This window comes from Gymnoscopelus microlampas (assembly GCF_963454915.1).
Source record: "Gymnoscopelus microlampas genome assembly, chromosome: 11".
Taxonomy (NCBI): domain Eukaryota; kingdom Metazoa; phylum Chordata; class Actinopteri; order Myctophiformes; family Myctophidae; genus Gymnoscopelus; species Gymnoscopelus microlampas.
In genome coordinates, this window is record NC_139948.1 from 14,557,294 (window position 1) to 14,574,790 (window position 17,497).

The 17,497-nt window shown below is 40.5% G+C and overlaps 3 protein-coding genes across 3 annotated transcripts; all 3 read right to left on the reverse strand.

The window, feature by feature from the left end:
* Positions 1-352: 352 nt before the first annotated feature.
* Positions 353-8,757, reverse strand: LOC311054620 (uncharacterized protein; the record flags this gene model as incomplete). The annotated part of the gene is made up of 18 exons (XM_084070627.1): positions 353-540; positions 680-821; positions 1,078-1,262; positions 1,399-1,540; positions 1,626-1,805; positions 2,013-2,173; positions 2,287-2,436; positions 2,520-2,682; positions 3,208-3,524; positions 5,520-5,696; positions 5,839-5,980; positions 6,310-6,494; positions 6,636-6,777; positions 6,858-7,037; positions 7,654-7,814; positions 7,926-8,075; positions 8,184-8,346; positions 8,557-8,757. 18 exons carry the CDS (start codon positions 8,755-8,757, stop codon positions 353-355), a joined length of 3,129 nt encoding a protein of 1,042 aa, XP_083926753.1.
* Positions 8,758-10,451: 1,694 nt separating this feature from the next.
* Positions 10,452-14,188, reverse strand: LOC311055942 (cytochrome P450 2K1-like; the record flags this gene model as incomplete). Its single annotated transcript, XM_084072221.1, has 9 exons — positions 10,452-10,639; positions 11,096-11,237; positions 11,358-11,542; positions 12,050-12,191; positions 12,290-12,469; positions 13,135-13,295; positions 13,398-13,547; positions 13,642-13,804; positions 13,988-14,188. 9 exons carry the CDS (start codon positions 14,186-14,188, stop codon positions 10,452-10,454), a joined length of 1,512 nt encoding a protein of 503 aa, XP_083928347.1.
* Positions 14,189-15,821: 1,633 nt separating this feature from the next.
* On the reverse strand, positions 15,822-17,344 carry LOC311054621 (cytochrome P450 2K1-like; the record flags this gene model as incomplete). Its single annotated transcript, XM_084070628.1, has 4 exons — positions 15,822-15,990; positions 16,683-16,890; positions 17,014-17,155; positions 17,264-17,344. 4 exons carry the CDS (start codon positions 17,342-17,344, stop codon positions 15,822-15,824), a joined length of 600 nt encoding a protein of 199 aa, XP_083926754.1.
* Positions 17,345-17,497: the final 153 nt, after the last annotated feature.

Sequence of the window (17,497 nt, forward strand, 5' to 3'; positions counted from 1 at the left end):
CAACAATAAAATATAAAGTAAATACATTTCTTCAGTGGTTATTAGGTTTACATCCTCAATTCCTTGACTGAATTATTGTCCAATAGGAACATTATACTGTCCAACTGATGAGACATAATCTGTGTAGTTTATATTCTATTAATATTGTATTGTTTCATAATACTGTTTTACGTTTGAAAAATAACTAATCTGCCATTTATCTCTTAGCATAGTGCTGTTACACCAACAGTAATAATGTAGTTGAGTGACGGGATGACCAATCATCAGTTATCAGCAAAGTTCTTGTTTATGAGCAATGCAACAATGGAACACATATGGAAAATATTCTGCCAGAGCTATCCTTCTAAATCATTTAGAGTCGACTAACAGCACACAGCTGATGAGGTGAAGGGCTGAGGTTGAATCCTACAGCTGGCGTCAGATCCAGTTCATCCTCTGTTACCCCAGGTGGAGGAGTGAAACGAAAGCGCTGGAGGAGAGAGGTGAGGAAGAGGAAGACCTCCATCTTGGCCAGACTCTCTCCCGGACATGCCCTACGACCTGAAACAAGAGGTTGTTGCAACAGTTAGAACTGTGGTTGACCTGACAAAGAAATTACAAAATGCCTGGCAAAATATTGCAACATCACTCCAAACATAGAAATAAAACATTTAAAAACAGTATAATGATGATGCAATACCTGCAGAAAAGGGCATGAAGGCATCCCTCTTGACAAACCGACCCTCTTTATCCAGAAAATTCTTGGGGTTAAATGTGTGCGGGCTTTCCCATTCTGTCTCATCATTCAGGACAGAAGTAAGTAGAGGAATCACAGTAGTTCCCTGTTCCCAAAAATAACAGGTCTATTACATAAACCCCCAAAACAATGACTACTATTTTCAGAGGAACATGCTTTGCAAAAATATGTTGATTTAGACACAAAATATGTTTTTAAGATTTAAGTGACATGCAGCAAAGGCCGTCGGGATCGGGACTCGAACCCGACACGCTGCCTGTCAGGCTACTGAGCCTAGGTGCCTGGACCGCTACACCAGCAGCAGTCCAGGGGAGAAAATAATATTTTTGAAAGTTATTGACCTTCTTGATGAAATAGCCCTGGAAGGTGACATCTTGGCTGGTGATGTGAGGAATTGACAGAGGAACAATGTTGGCTACTCTCTGGATCTCATGGATAACAGCATCAGTGTAGGGTAGGTTCTTCCTGTCTTCTACAAGCACCTGACGACTTCCAGTCACCCTGCTAAGCTCTTCCTGAACCTCATCTGGAAAAACAGGGAAGGAATAAGAATTAAATTCTTCAATAATCCTACAAGTCCATACATACGGTATAATTTCCACATGAAGCTATATATCACTTGTGTGCTCATATCTGTCAGCGGGATCAATGTGATTGTTTACCTTGAATATGGGGATACTTGGCCATCAACAGTAGAGCCCATCTAATTGTATTTCCTGTAGTGTCAGTTCCAGCTGCAAACAGGTTCATCACACTGTAGAGCAGGTTATCATCATGATAGTAGGAATCCATGATACCAGAATCCTAATATCAACAGACAGGATAAATGACAGTAATGGAGCCTTGATGGGCATCATAGCAGAGTAAAACTACTAAAACTATACAGTACCTCCAAACTTTTCTTCCGCATCAGAAAGGAATCTATAAAGCCTCGGAGCATTTGAGGATTCAGAGTTTCCTTCAGACCGCTGACTATCCTCTTTATTTCTTCTTTGTTGTCTTCCACATTCTTCATCAGGATCCTCCAGGTTTTCATGCAAGGGCCCAGCCAAGGAAAGACATTGTACACCTATGATGTAGTACAATGCACATACAGGCAGCTATTTCCGATCTTTTGCTTTGTTAACTTTGGTTGGTTGCTAATCATTTATACAAGTGTAGGCTATACCTTTTAAGGGAATACAATTGATCGAATTGATTGAATTAAAACCAATACATTTTGATGATAACATTCTTTAAAACCAAACTCAAGGAGCTCACACAATTGTCCTTATACCTGAATGGCAGCTGATCCTGTAAGATGTATGCTTTCATTGTCTCTGTTCACCATTGCTTGGAAAACAGGATCAGTGTATTCAAACCTGTCCCCATAGACAATGGCTGATATAATATTGGACGCTGCGTAATTCACTGCCTGGGTTGAATCAAAGGCTTTGCCTGTGACAAACAGAGTCCATATTAGGTACAATTAATTTAAAAAAAACTGAAACACGATGAGCGACTTTCTAGTGTGGCATTATGATTTCCACAACAGTAGTTGATTTGGTTACCTTCATGTTTTTCAAGTGTATCAATCAGGTAATGACATTCCTGTATGATTTTCTCTTCACTTATCTTCCTTCCCATGCCAAAGTCTTTCAGGTTAGTCAAGGCAAAGCGCCTCATCTCTTTCCAGGACTCACCATTGGAAAATAGTATACCTGCACACAAACTTGAGTAACCATTTGGCCAAGGCATTAAACATGTAGAACAACAAACTGAGCTACACAAAACATACATTTACCATGGCCTTTGTTAAAATCATAGAATACAGGAGTGATCTCTCGGTCTCCAAACTCCTCAGCATAGTTGACCAGAGCCTGTTTGACTGTCTTGTATCCTGCCAGGACCACTACTTTCTTATGTCCAAGGTGGATTGTGAACACTGGTCCATATGTCTTGGACAACTAGAGATAGAAAAAATGTGAGATGTTTGATATGATACTCTAAAAGTTTGAGTCTGGCTAAATACAGTACATTTTGAAAACACTCAGTGTTTTACTGGTCATATAATACATTATTATGTTGACTCATTAAAACAAATGTCTACAATCTGTTCTGATTTCCCAAACAAAGCATAATTTGTCGCTGTCCGGCAGGGAACCAGCTAACTCCATTTTCATCTTCTCAACGCTATTGAACACCCTTTACGTCTTACATCAAACTTAGCACTGAAGTCTATGAAGAAGTGTTTAATGAAGAGAGTATATGACAAGAAATTAGTTCTGCAGCGATTGGAGCAATAATGATACATGCAAGTATCTGACAATATATAAAGTCACTATACCAACTTTGATGAGGCAGTATTACTTTGTTTTAAAGAATATATGGTTTTCTTCATTTCCTGAAAAATTAGCATTTTGGAGTTAGCTGGTTGCTGCTGGACAGCAGAGATATATTAGTTACATATAAGTAAAATGCCTTACACATACATAACAAAGGGTGGTGTATGGTCTACTGAGATCCAGCTGCAGTAAGTTTCCAAGCAGAGGCAGAGGCCTGGGTCCTGGAGGTTCCTTCTTTCGTTCCTGGGTGCTGGAGGAGAGGAGGTAGAGAACAAACAGGAAAACAACAGCTCCCAGCAAAGTGACTGAACTGGGAGACTGGAAAAGATAATTTTCTAAGAGACACATTGTACTCAACAAACTGTCAACTTGCGTCCCTGCAGTGAGCTGGCAAATTGTCCTTCCTCTTCCCTCAACACAAGTAACTCCCTTTGTTTGTGGCTTCTCAGACTGGGGCATTAGGCCTACACCACACATGCAGCTGGAGGTAATAACTTTAATTTTGGGTGCGTTTCATTTTGGAGTACTGGAAAAGAGCTGTCCATGCAGGCACACACACAGCAACACCTGAAACACATCAACAACTAATGTTATTAGTTGTTGGTGGTGTGCTTATTGCTTAAAGGTGTAGTGAAATGAAAAATATGTTTTTCACACTTTTAGAGCATATCCGTGGTCATCATATGGGCATACCTAACAATAGATGCCAAAAAAAAAGAAAAAAACCCATTTTTGTGTATTTTTACATCTAAAGTCCCTAAAAAGCCAATCTTAATTACTTCCTGTAAACGAAAACGTGCTGCGTGATGACATAATACAGCCTTCACGAATATAAATGAATCTTGATTACATGCACCTGTTTGATTCCCATAGCTGCACGTTCTTCAAACACAGCTGATTTTAATTACAGAGATACTCCGTTTTGAATTTCATTGAAGATGAGTGTATTACTCATTTTAAACTTCATCTGCACACTAAAATATGTATCTGAAAACATCATAGGTTAGAAATAAGCCAGGTAGTAGCAAACGTGCTTCACTGGCCGTCTCTCTCTCACTTGTAAACAAACACTAGCCGTGTGCCAGCACGGCTGAAGTGATTGAGATCCAACGTCCCATAGCCTGAAGGGATGGGACCTTCTGATTGGTTTAGAGTCGTTGAGCCGACGTTTCGGGCTGAACCTTCAAAATAAAATGACCGAAAATGTCACTTCAGTGCGTCTTTAAAGCAGCTGCAGCACTATGTAACTTTCCTCTTCTACCCCGGATTTGAACCTGGTTTCCTGCTTAAGTGATGACATTTTTAACATTGAGCTAAGAGAGCCGGCCTGCTTGCTCAGGATGAATTGAATCTTGCATCAGGTTAATTTGTGTCAGATCCTGCATCTAGGTGAGACATGACCTTTGACACGATCTAAAGTCTCAATAGAAGAGCAGGGAGACAAAATACAACCATCCCAATTGTATGTTATATTGTATTAACATAATCTACCATACAGATTGGACAAAATTACATTTTATTCATTAAAATAAAGTTACATACTGAGGCTTTAACCCTGTGATCCCTATTTTTGGCATATCGTTATAGGCAACAGCAAATCTACAAGCTCACAATGCATTTGGACGTGTTGTGAGCGGACACAGAGTCAGTATTCTAAAGGTAGACTGCAGGCACTTCTACTCAAGTCAAGACTGATGGAAAAACATGAATTAATAGGCTACTGTTTGAATTATTTCTACAGTTGTTAAAGATGTCAATTTATACAATCCAACCAAAAACTGTGGTGGTTGTAGTTTGTCTACTACCTGCTCTTCTATAGAGAAATGTAAAAAAAAATTAATGTGATTTTGCAGTAAGGTGAAACTGTAATTAATCCTCTGAAAGAGGCTTTCAGTTAGTACCTCAACAGTAGAATTTCAGCACTCATGCGGAGGACCTGTGTTCAAGTCCCGGGTAGGACTGCAGCTTATAGAGCTGACTGTGGCAGCAAGAGATTAATGCAATAACCATTGACAGATCTCTTTATGATCGTCCAAACAGTAATGAGAAACTATTTAAGAAACACATCTAATAGAAAAAAGTTTTAGGTACTGGAATGCATATTTAAAAAAAGTACATTAAAATAAATATTATAAATCCATCTCTGTGGGTATCAGGTTCCATTCCTCAGTTGCTTGAGTGAAGAATGTTTGTTCCAAGTGTTATTATACTGTCCAAATACTGAGACAAACTGTAGTTTTCTTGTTCTATTATTTCCTATACCTTTCAATCAGCCTTCGACCTGTACTGTAAAATACACCAACAGTTATACTGTAAATGAGTGATGGTGACGACCATTGGGTCTAGTCCCTTTATCTACATTATCCATTATGAGGACCTTATCAGCAAAGTTCTTGTTTATGAGCAATGCAACACATGGAAAATATTCTGCAAGAACTATACTTCTATTTAGAGTCGACTGACAGCACACAGCTGATGAGGTGAAGGGCTGAGGTTGAATCCTACAGCTGGCGTCAGATCCAGTTCATCCTCTGTTACCCCAGGTGGAGGAGTGAAACGAAAGCGCTGGAGGAGAGAGGTGAGGAAGAGGAAGACCTCCATCTTGGCCAGACTCTCTCCCGGACATGCCCTACGACCTGAAACAAGAAGTTGTTGCAACAGTTAGAACTGTGGTTGACCTGAGAAAGAAATTACAAAATGCCTGGCAAAATATTGCAACATCACTCCAAACATAAAAATAAAACATTTAAAAACAGTATAATGATAACAATGCGATACCTGCAGAAAAGGGCATGAAGGCATCCCTCTTGACAAACCGACCCTCTTTATCCAGAAAATTCTTGGGGTTAAATGTGTGTGGGCTTTCCCATTCAGTCTCATCATTCAGGACAGAAGTAAGTAGAGGAATCACAGTAGTTCCCTGTTCCCAAAAAGAACAGGTCTATTACATAAACCCCCAAAACAATGACTACTATTTTCAGAGGAACATGCCTTGCAAAAATATGTTGATTTAGACACAAAATATATATATTTTTTAAAGATTTAGTTTTAGGGGCTTTTAAACCTTTATTGACAGGACAATAGGCTGACAGGAAATGAGGAGAGAGATGAGAGTGACATGCAGCAAAGGCCGTCGGGATCGGGACTCGAACCCCGACACGTTGCCTGTCAGGCTACTGAGCCTAGGTGCCTGGACCGCTACACCAGCAGCAGTCCAGGCGAGAAAATTATATATTTAAAGTTATTGACCTTCTTGATGAAATAGCCCTGGAAGGTGACATCTTGGCTGGTGATGTGAGGAATTGACAGAGGAGAAACATTGGCTACTCTCTGGATCTCATGGATAACAGCATCAGTGTAGGGTAGGTTCTTCCTGTCTTCTACAAGCACCTGATGACTTCCAGTCACCCTGCTAAGCTCTTCCTGAACCTCATCTGGAAAAACAGGGAAAGAAGAAGAATTCAATTCTTCAATTATCCTGCAGGTCCATAAATAGGGTATCATTTCCACATGAAGCTACGGTATATATCACTTGTGTGCTCATATCTGTCATCGGGATCAATGTGATTGTTTACCTTGAATATGGGGGTACTTGGCCATCAACAGTAGAGCCCATCTAATTGTATTTCCTGTAGTGTCAGTTCCGGCTCCAAACATGTCCATCACACTGTAGAGCAGGTTGTCATCATGATAGTAGGAATCCATGATACCAGAATCCTAATATCAACAGACAGGATAAATGATAGTAATGGAGCATTGATGGGCATCATAGCAGTGTAAAACTACTAAAACTATACCTCCAAACTTTTCTTCCGCATCAGAAAGGAATCTATAAAGCCTCGGAGCATTTGAGGATTCAGAGTTTCCTTCAGACCGCTGATTATCCTCTTTATTTGTTCTTTGTGGTCTTCCACATTCTTCATCAGGATCCTCCAGGTTTTCATGCAAGGGCCCAGCCAAGGAAAGACATTGTACACCTATGATGTAGTACAATGCACATATTTACATTTTACAGTGAGGGTTCAACCCTAGCCATAAATGAGAACTAAAATTCACGGGAAAGATGATGAAGTGTGTTGAGTTCCATTTGTTGTACAACCAGAGTCCTTGAGTTCAAGTCCCCCTAGTGGTGTGGGTTGTTATACGAGTTCAAGTCCCATAACTGTTACATTTGTACAACCAGTTCCATGGGGTTAGAGTCCCCCTGGTGTTGTGGGCTTTAGTCCCATATCTTCAATTATGTTCAGTTTAAAACTTTGTTTATGCCTTATGAATTCCCTTTATGAAATGTACTACATGAATAATTAACTTTTAAGAGACATAATTAACTGATTTTAAGGGCTAAATACAATTACAATTTCTTATCCATCTTCTGAAGAGGAATCAACTCGATGTTAACAAGAAAAACATGAATACATTACAGACAGTTATTTCCAATCTTTTGCTTTGTTTGGTTGGTTTCTAATCATTTAGAAAGGTGTAGGCTATACCTTTTAAGGGATTACAATTGATCTAATTAAAACTAATAGATTTGGAGCATAATCTTTAAAACCATAGAAAATATTTCCTTTCTTCAAGCAATTGTCCTTATACCTGAATGGCAGCTGATCCTGTAAGATGTATGGTTTCATTGACTCTGTTCACCATTGCTTGGAACACAGGATCAGTGTATTCAAACCTGTCCCCATAGACAATGGCTGATATAACATTGGACGCTGCGTAATTCACTGCCTGGGTTGAATCAAAGGCTTTGCCTGTGACAAACAGAGTCCATATTAGGTACAATTAATGCAAAAAAAATTAAACACAATGAGCGACTTCTAGTGTGGCATTATGATTTCCACAACAGTAGTTGATTTGGTTACCTTCATGTTTTTCAATCGTATCAATCAGGTAATGACATTCCAGTATGATTTTCTCTTGACTTATCTTCCTTCCCATGCCAAAGTCTCTCAGGTTAGTCAAGGCAAAGCGCCTCATCTCTTTCCAGGACTCACCATTGGACAAAATTATACCTACATACACACACACACACACACACAAAAAGAAAAATGTTTAAACTTGTCCAAGACATAAAATATGTGATGAACGAACTGAGCTACACAAAACATACAGAACTTTACCATGTCCTTTGTGAAAATCGTAGAATATAGGAGTGATCTCTCTGTCTCCAAACTCCTCAGCATAGTTGACCAGAGCCTGTTTGACCATCTTGTATCCTGCCAGGACCACTACTTTCTTATGTCCAAGGTGGATTGTGAACACTGGTCCGTATTTCTTGGACAACTAGAGATAGAAAATTGTGAGATGTTTGACATGATACTCTAAAAGTTTGAGTCTGGCTATATACAGTACATTTTGAAAACACTCAGTGTTTTACTAGTCATACAATATATTATTATGAATATATGTTGACTCATTAAAACAAATGTCTAGCATCTGTTCTAATTTCCCAAACAAAGCATATATTAGTTACATATGAGTAAAACGTCTTACATAACACAGGGTGGTGTATGGTCTACTGAGATCCAGCTGCAGTAAGTTTCCAAGCAGAGGCAGAGGCCTGGGTCCTGGAGGCTCCTTCTTTTGTTCCTGGGTGCTGGAGGAGAGGTGGTAGAGAATAAACAGGAAAACAACAGCTCCTAGCAGAGTGACTGAACTGGGAGACTGGAAAAGATGACCTTCTAAAAGACACATTGTGCTCAACAAACTCAACTTGCGTCCCTCAAGTGAGCTGGCAAATCGTGCTTCTCCTTCCCTCAACACAAGTAACTCCCTTTGTTTGTGGCTTCTCAGACTCATGGGGCATTAGGCCTGAGCCACGCATGCAGCTGGAGGTAATAACTTTAATTGTAGGTGCATTTCATTTTTGGGGTACTGGAAAAGTGCTGTCCATGCTGGCACACACACAGCAACACCTAAAACACACCAACAACTAATGTTATTAGTTGTTGGTGGTGTGCTTATTTCTTAAAGCAGCTGCAGCACTATGTAACTTTCCTCTTCTACCCCGGATTTGAACCTGGTTTCCTGCTCTTAAGTGCTGACATTTTTACCATTGAGCTAAGAGAGCCGGCCTGCTTGCTCAGGATAAATTGAATCTGGCATCAGGTTAATTTGTGTCAGATCCTGCATCAAGGTCAGACATGAGCTTTGACACGATCTAAATGTCTCAATAGAAGAGCAGGGAGACAAAATACAACCATCCCAATTGTAGAAGTTATATTGTATTAACATATTCTACCATACAGATTGGACAAAATTACATTGTAATCATTAAAAATAAAGTTACATACTGAGGCTTTAACCCTGTGATCCCCATTTTTATATAGGCAACAGCAAAGCTCACAATGCATTGGGACGTGTTGTGAGTGGACACAGAGTCAGCATTCTAAACCACACTGGGAGGTAGACTGCAGGCACTTCTACTCAAGTCAAGAGAATGATGGAAAAACAATAGGTTACCGTTTTTGATTTTTTTTTAAAGATATGTCAATTTATACAATCCAACCAAAAACTGTGGTGGTTGTAGTTTGTCTACTACCTGCTCTTCTATAGAGAAATGTAATGTATATCCTGTGGTCAGTTAAGACCACTACTGGTTTACAAGTGATTTCGCAGTAAGGTGAAACTAAGTAATCCTCTGAAAGGGGCTTTCAGTTAGTACCTCAACAGTAGAATTTCAGCACTCATGCGGGGGACCTGGGTTCAAGTCCCGGGTAGGACTGCAGCTTATAGAGCTGACAGACAATACAACTGTGGCAGCAAGAAATTAATGCAATAACTATTGATAGATCTCTTCATGATCAGCCAAAACAGTAATGAGAAACACATGTCAAATAGAAACACGTTTATTAGGTACTGGAATGCATATTAAAAAATACATTAAAATAAATATTATAAATACATCTCTGTGGGTATCAGGTTCCATTCCTCAGTTGCTTGAGTGAAGAATGTTTGTTCCAAGTGTTATTATTATACGGTCCAAATACTGAGACAAACTGTAGTTTTCTTGTTCTATCATTTCCTATACCTTTAACCTGTACTGTAAAATACACCAACAGTTATACTGTAAATGAGTGATGGTGATGACCATTGGTTCAAGTCCCTTTATCTACATTATCCATTATGAGGACTGTATCAGCAAAGTTCTTGTTTATGAGCAAAAAAAGCAAAGCAAAGTTTGTTGTTTACCCAGGGTGTTGGACTAAGTGCGGAACTTATTTACAGCCAGACCCTGCATGGAAGCCTTGCTCATGATTGATGTGATGAATTGGGGAATCGAACTAGGGACCTTCCGGTATCAAGGCCGCCCCTCTAACCACTAGGCCACCGCTGCCACTTGAGCAATGGAACACATGGAAAATATTCTGCAAAAACTATACTTCTTTTTAGAGTCGACTGACAGCACACAGCTGATGAGGTGAAGGGTTGAGGGTAAATCCCACAGCTGGCGTCAGATCCAGTTCATCCTCTGTTACACCAGGTGGAGGAGTGAAACGAAAGCGCTGGAGGAGAGAGGTGAGGAAGAGGAAGACCTCCATCTTGGCCAAACTCTCCCCCGGACATGCCCTACGACCTGAAAAAATAAGTTGTTGCAACAGTTAGAACTGTGGTTGAACTGAGAAAGAAACTAGAAAAACTCTTCTCAAAGTGCAGATCTACGCCAGGCTGGGTTGCCTACCCAGGGCTATGTCAGTCATGGGCTGCAGCCATCAGAAAGCTGCGGGGGGGATACAGTTTGTACAAAAGACGGTGCAACTTTCCGTGTTTTTGTCACCCCCCCCCCCCTTATGGGCACAAGTGAAAGATGGAGGTGTGCTCGAGGCCCTTCAACATGCAATTGCAATATGGGTATGATTGGAAGTTGCTTTCATTACTTTTTTTTTTAAAGAAATAGGCCCCACTCACACATTTGTAGGCAATTATAGGTAAACGGTTAATCAAATCGGTGTTATGCCCAGGACCATTGTATCCAAAATGGTTATGGCAAAATAGTGCAACATCCAATACTGAAAAATACTAAGACATTTACCTGCAGAAAAGGGCATGAAGGCATCTCTCTTGACAAACTGACCCTCTTTATCCAGAAAATTATTGGGGTTAAATGTGTGTGGGCTTTCCCATTCGGTCTCATCATTCAGGACAGAAGCAAGTAGAGGAATCACAGGAGTTCCCTGTTCGCAAAGATAACCGGTCTATTACAAAAAAACCAAAACAATGACTACTGTTTCATGTTTTCAGAGGAATATGTCATGCACAAATATATTCACTTAGAAATTTCAATTGTAATTTGCCTTCTTGATGAAATAGCCCTGGAAGTTGACATCTTGGCTGGTGATGTGAGGAACTGACAGAGGAACAATGTTGGCTACTCTCTGGATCTCATGGATAACAGCATCAGTGTAGGGTAGGTTCTTCCTGTCTTCTACAAGCACCTGACGACTTCCAGTCACCCTGCTAAGCTCTTCCTGAACCTCATCTTGGAAAACGGGAAATGAATTCTACAATAATCCTACAGTTTCATAAGCACTTTAAATAGAATTTCACTAGAGAAGGCTATAGACGGATTTCCGCGCGACGTCATCACAGAGCAGAATGCGCAATCTGCGCATGCTCGGGGAAAACGAATTGTTGCGCCGTTCACTCTGTTGTTATGTTCGGGAGTTAGATAGCCATAATTCTGCTATTATAGGCATAATAGGCATAATGCTGCTATTACATACAAACAGATCCAACTTCCGACAAATCATTTTTATTGAGTAAACAAGGTATTACAAACTGCATAATTTAATCTACTTTCATTAAACCCGGTAAAGATCATTTATTTTATGAATGGACATTTGACCAGAGCTGCTGCGGGTAATGGCGCCCTCTATAGGCTACCCCCGGATCTGTGCGGTCATATCCTCTCATGTTTACTAACAGGAAACCTGTCTATAGTATTTGTCAGCTCATGTCTGTGATTAGATTTAATGTGATTGTTTACCTTGAATATGGGGGTACTTGGCCATCAACAGTAGACCCCATCTAATTGAATTTCCTGTAGTGTCAGTTCCAGCTATAAACATGTTCAACACACTGTAGAGCAGGTTGTCATCATGATAGTGTGAATCCATGATTCCAGAGCCCTAATATCAACAGACAGGTGACAAAATAAACATTATAGTAATGGAGTGTTGATGGGTATAATAGTAGCATAAAATAACTACTAGACTAGATATTTTACCTCCAAACTGTTCTTGCGCACCAGGAAGGAATCTATAAAACCTCTGAGCATTTGAGGGGTCAGAGTTTCCTTCAGACCCCTAATTATTCTTCTTATCTCCTCTCTGTTGCTTTCAATGTTCTTCATCATGGTCCTCCAGGTTTTCATCCAAGGGCCCAGCCAGGGAAATACATTGTACAACTATAATGCAAATAATGCCATTTTAAAGTGAGGGTTACACCTAATCTTTCCATGACATAGACAAAATGAATACAGATTAAAGACTAATAACAGATCTTAAAATCCACTAGGAAGATTTGGGTTAGAGTTCCATTTGCTGTAGAACCAGATACATTGGATTCAAAGTGGGTTATCATTATAAAAGGTTCATGTTCCACAACCATTTGTTGTAAAACTAGTTTAGTGTGGTTAGAGTGCCCAGGTGTTATGGTCTTCGTCTCCCAGAGGGAGACAAAAAGCCCCCCCCGGCCTCCGGGGCGAAGCACGCCCTTGGGGTAGCGACCAGTGGCGATCAGCCTCGTCCCTTCCCGCTCGGCGACACACCCCCCAGCTTCGTTTTGTTCACGTCGACAGTGTGTGTGTGTGTGTACATACATCACACTCTACCTTAATACATTTACATGAAAATCATTAAGTGTACAGAGTACAGGTGTTATGTATACTGTTATGTTTCCTGTTTAGTTCATTTGGCTTGGTTGTTAATCAGAGTTTAATGTCTTGAGGATATACTTCATACATTTTATCTATTAAAACTAATACAAGTTGATGACATGCATGAATATTTCTTTAAAACCATAGAAAATATTTTAGTTCTTCAAGGAGCTCAAGCACTTGTCCTTCTATACCTGAATGGCAGCTGATCCTAAAAGACGTAAGGCTTCATTGTCTCTGTTCACCATTGCTTGAAACACAGGATCAGTGTATTCAAATCTGTCCCCATAGACAATAGCTGATATAACATTGGACGCTGCGTAATTCACTGCCTGGGTTGAGTCAAAGGCTTTACCTATGACAAACAGAGTGAGTCCATATTAGGTCACAAATATATAAAAGGAACATTTATTTGTATGAGGCATTATGTTTTCCACAACAGTACAGATTTGGTTACCTTCATGTTTTTCAAGTATGTCAATCAGATAATGACATTCCTGTATGATTTTCTCTTCACTAGACTTCTTTCCCATGCCAAAGTCTTTCAGGTTAGTCAGGGAAAAGCGTCTCATCTCTTTCCAGGACTCACCATTGGACAAAATTATACCTATGTACACAAAAAAACTGAAATATTATCCTTGCCCAAGGCATAAAAGATACTGACAAATGAACTGAGCTACACAAAACATACAGAACTTTACCATGTCCTTTAGTCCAGTCATAGAATATAGGAGTGATCTCTCTCTCTCCAAACTCCTCAGCATAGTTGACCAGAGCCTGTTTGACTGTCTTGTATCCTGCCAGGACCACTACTTTCTTATGTCCAAGGTGGATTGTGAACACTGGTCCATATTTCTTGGATAGCTATAGAGACAAAATGTGAGATGTGTAAAATGATGCTCTACAGAGTGCAAGTCTAACTAAATATATTCTAAGACACTCATTTCATAATAATGTTCACTTACAGTTAATATTTCACTTAAATGTGTTTTTGCTTGTCACATACAGTATGAAACAAAGAAATACATATGAGTAACAAAATCTTACATCACAAAGGGAATTGTACAGCCTACTGAGATCCAGCTGCAGTAAGTTTCCAAGCAGAGGCAGAGGCCTGGGTCCTGGAGGTTCCTTCTTTTGTTCCTGGGTGCTGGAGGAGAGGAGGTAGAGAACAAACAGGAAAACAACAGCTCCCAGCAGAGTGACTGAACTGGGAGACTGGAAAATATAATCTTCTAAGAGACACATTGTACTCAACAAACTCCCAACTTGTGTCCCTGAAGTGAGCTGGCAAATCGTGCTTCTCCTTCCCTCAACACAAGTAACTCCTTTTGTTTGTGGCTTCTAAGACTGGGGCATTGGGCCTAATTAAGCCACGTATGCAGCTGGAGGTAATAACTTCAATTATTGGAGTACTGGAAAAGAGCTGTCCATGCTGGCACACAGCAACACCTGAAACCATAGGAAATACACCAACAACGAATGTTATTACCTGCAGCTGTGATGACCCATCAAAAATATTTGCTCTGAAAAGGGACCGCTCTCTCTTAATATATATTCTTGGCTTTTTCTGCCTTTATTGATAGTCTACAGTGAAGAAAAGTTAGTTTGATGGCTCTGCTCGGCAGCAGGTTTGAACGGTAAATCGGACGGTCTGTCCGATTCAAGGCTGCTGCCAAGCCAATCAAATGAAGCTATATTGGGCACTGATCTGGAACAGGAAACGGGTAACATCTACAGTCAACCTCATGCATCAATGTGTTCTGTTAATCAAATTCTGGCTAATTCTCCACAGTTACAATCTGCACTTTTAGATTCATTGACTGAAACCTATGGGGAGAACTGGCTACCTCCAAGTGAGCCGATGGACAGGTCACAGTCCACTAGACTGGGAACAATTTGCAACATGCAAAGTGAGTTAAACATTGTTTAATGTTGTTTAATGCAATCAGATATGACTTTTCTGTTTGGATGCATGGGCTGTCAAGGCCAGAAAGTATTTTTTTGACACTCAGTAGGCATTCCTGCATAACTTCCGGGTTTGATGATGATGTCACACGCATACCCTCTATCTATACCAATACATACATTGGGCTGGCGTAACGGAGGAGGAGAAGGAGCACAACAGCATGGAATAAGGGCATTGCCTGGCATAAGCCATGCCTTCCTGCTCTTGTCCTCCTCAAGTATGCCAACCTTACAGCTAGGGGATCCCCTAAAAGCCCTTTTAAACCCTGTCTGCCAATAAACCCACCCCAGGGGGCCTTAGTAACAGGTCCACCTGGTTACATATAGAATACAGTAGAATTTCAGCACTCACTTTCAGTCCATAACATAAAGGTTATCGACTGCAGCTTAAAGATCTGACAGACAATACAACTGTGGCAGCAAGAAATTAATGCAATAACTATTGACATATCTCTTTATGATCATCCAATACAGTAATGAGAAACTATTTAAGAAAGACATGTAAATAGAAACAAGCTTATAAGGTACTGGAATGTATCGCGAGTTCGAGTCCCGTTCACGACGATCTTCGTTGCATCTCTCCCCATCTCTCTCTCCCTGTTTCCTGTCCGTCTCTAATCTAAACTATGAATAAAGCCCCAAAAGCCCACCAAAAAATATTTGTATATATATTAAAATGATTATAAATACAACTCTGCGGGTATCAGGTTCCATTCCTCAGTCACTTGAGTGAATGTTTGTTCCTTTCAATCAGCCTTTGATCGTAGCATAGTACTGTAAATTACACCAACAGTAATACTGTACATGAGTGATAGTCCCTTTACACTATCCATTATGAGGACTTTATCAGCAAAGTTCTTGTTTATGAGCAATGGAACACATGGAATATATTCTGCAAGAACTATCCTTCTATTTAGAGTCGGCTGACAGCACACAGCTGATGAGGTGAAAAGTTGAGGATGAAACCTACAGCTGGCATCAGATCCAGTTCATCCTCTGTTACCGCAGGTGGAGGAGTGAAACGAAAGCGCTGGAGGAAGAGGAAGACCTCCATCTTGGCCAGACTCTCTCCCGGACATGCCCTACGACCTGACACAAGAAGTTACTGCAACAGTTAGAACTGTGGTTGACCTGAGAAAGAAAGTTGGCAATTATAGGTATAGAGTAAACTGTATTAGACGGTCATTTACATGATGCAATAGCAGACTATTGTACCCAAAATGGTGAAAAGAAAAATTAATATTTTTTTTGCCACAAACTGACATTTGTAGCATTGTGGCACCCCCGATTGGTCTAGTGGTGTCCAAGATTAGCTGTCCACCAATCTGGGACCCCGAGGGGGAAAAAAGGAAGAACAGTGCCCTCTGCTGTTTTTTATCTTTCCATTTGAGCTGCAGAGCTCTGCATCTGTCTAGAGAGATTAGCTGTCCACAGACGGACACGCAGACAGGGGGGAGGGGGTAACATTATCTCCGCCTGTCGGCCTGGCGGAGATAATTACAATATGCCTGGCAAAATACTGCAACATCCACACTCAATACTGAAAAAGAAATATTAAAACAGCTTTTTTTTATAGCTTTTATTTGGAGAGGGACAGTGAAAGTAGGCTGACAGGAAACGGGGAGAGAGATGGGGGAAGACACGCAGCAAAGGTCGTTGGGAACGGGACGCGAACCCGCGACACGCTGTCAGTTAAGGGATTTCAACCGAGGGTGCCTGGACCGCGACGCCACGGCCCAGGCCCACAAATAGATTTCTTTATTAGAATGTTTACCTAGTATAGTAATAGTAATTTACCTTCTTGATGAAATAGCCCTGGAAGGTGACATCTTGGCTGGTGATGTGAGGAATTGACAGAGGACCAATGTTGGCTACTCTCTGGATCTCATGGATAACAACATCAGTGTAGGGTAGGTTCTTCCTGTCTTCTACAAGCACCTGACGACTTCCAGTCACCCTGCTAAGCTCTTCCTGAACCTCATCTGGGAAAACAGGAAAGGAATTCATTCTACAATACTCCTACAGTTCCATAAGCACTTTAAATAGAATTTCACCAGAGAAAGCTACGGTACTTTTCTGCTCATATCTGTCATGTGTTTGTCTACCCTGAATATGGGGGTACTTGGCCATCAACAGTAGACCCAATCTAATTGCATTTCCTGTAGTGTCGGTTCCAGCTGCAAACAGGTTCATCACAGTGTAGACCAGGTTGTCATCATGATAATGTGAATCCATGATTCCAGAGCCCTGATATCAACAGACAGGTGACAAAAGTATATAGGTGACATAGTAAACATTATAGTAATGGATGGGTATAATAGAAGGCTAAAATTACCACTAGAGTAGATATTTTACCTCCAAACTGTTCTTCCGCATCAGGAATGAATCTATAAAGCCTCTGAGCATTTGAGGGTTCAGAGTTTCCTTCAGACCCATAATTCTTCTTCTTGTCTCCTCTTTGTTGTCTTCCACAATCTTTATCAGGATCCTCCAGGTTTTTATCCAAGGTCCCAGCCAGGGAAAGACATTGTACATCTACAATATAATGCAGTACAATGTAAATAATGACATTGTAAAGTGAGGGTTCAA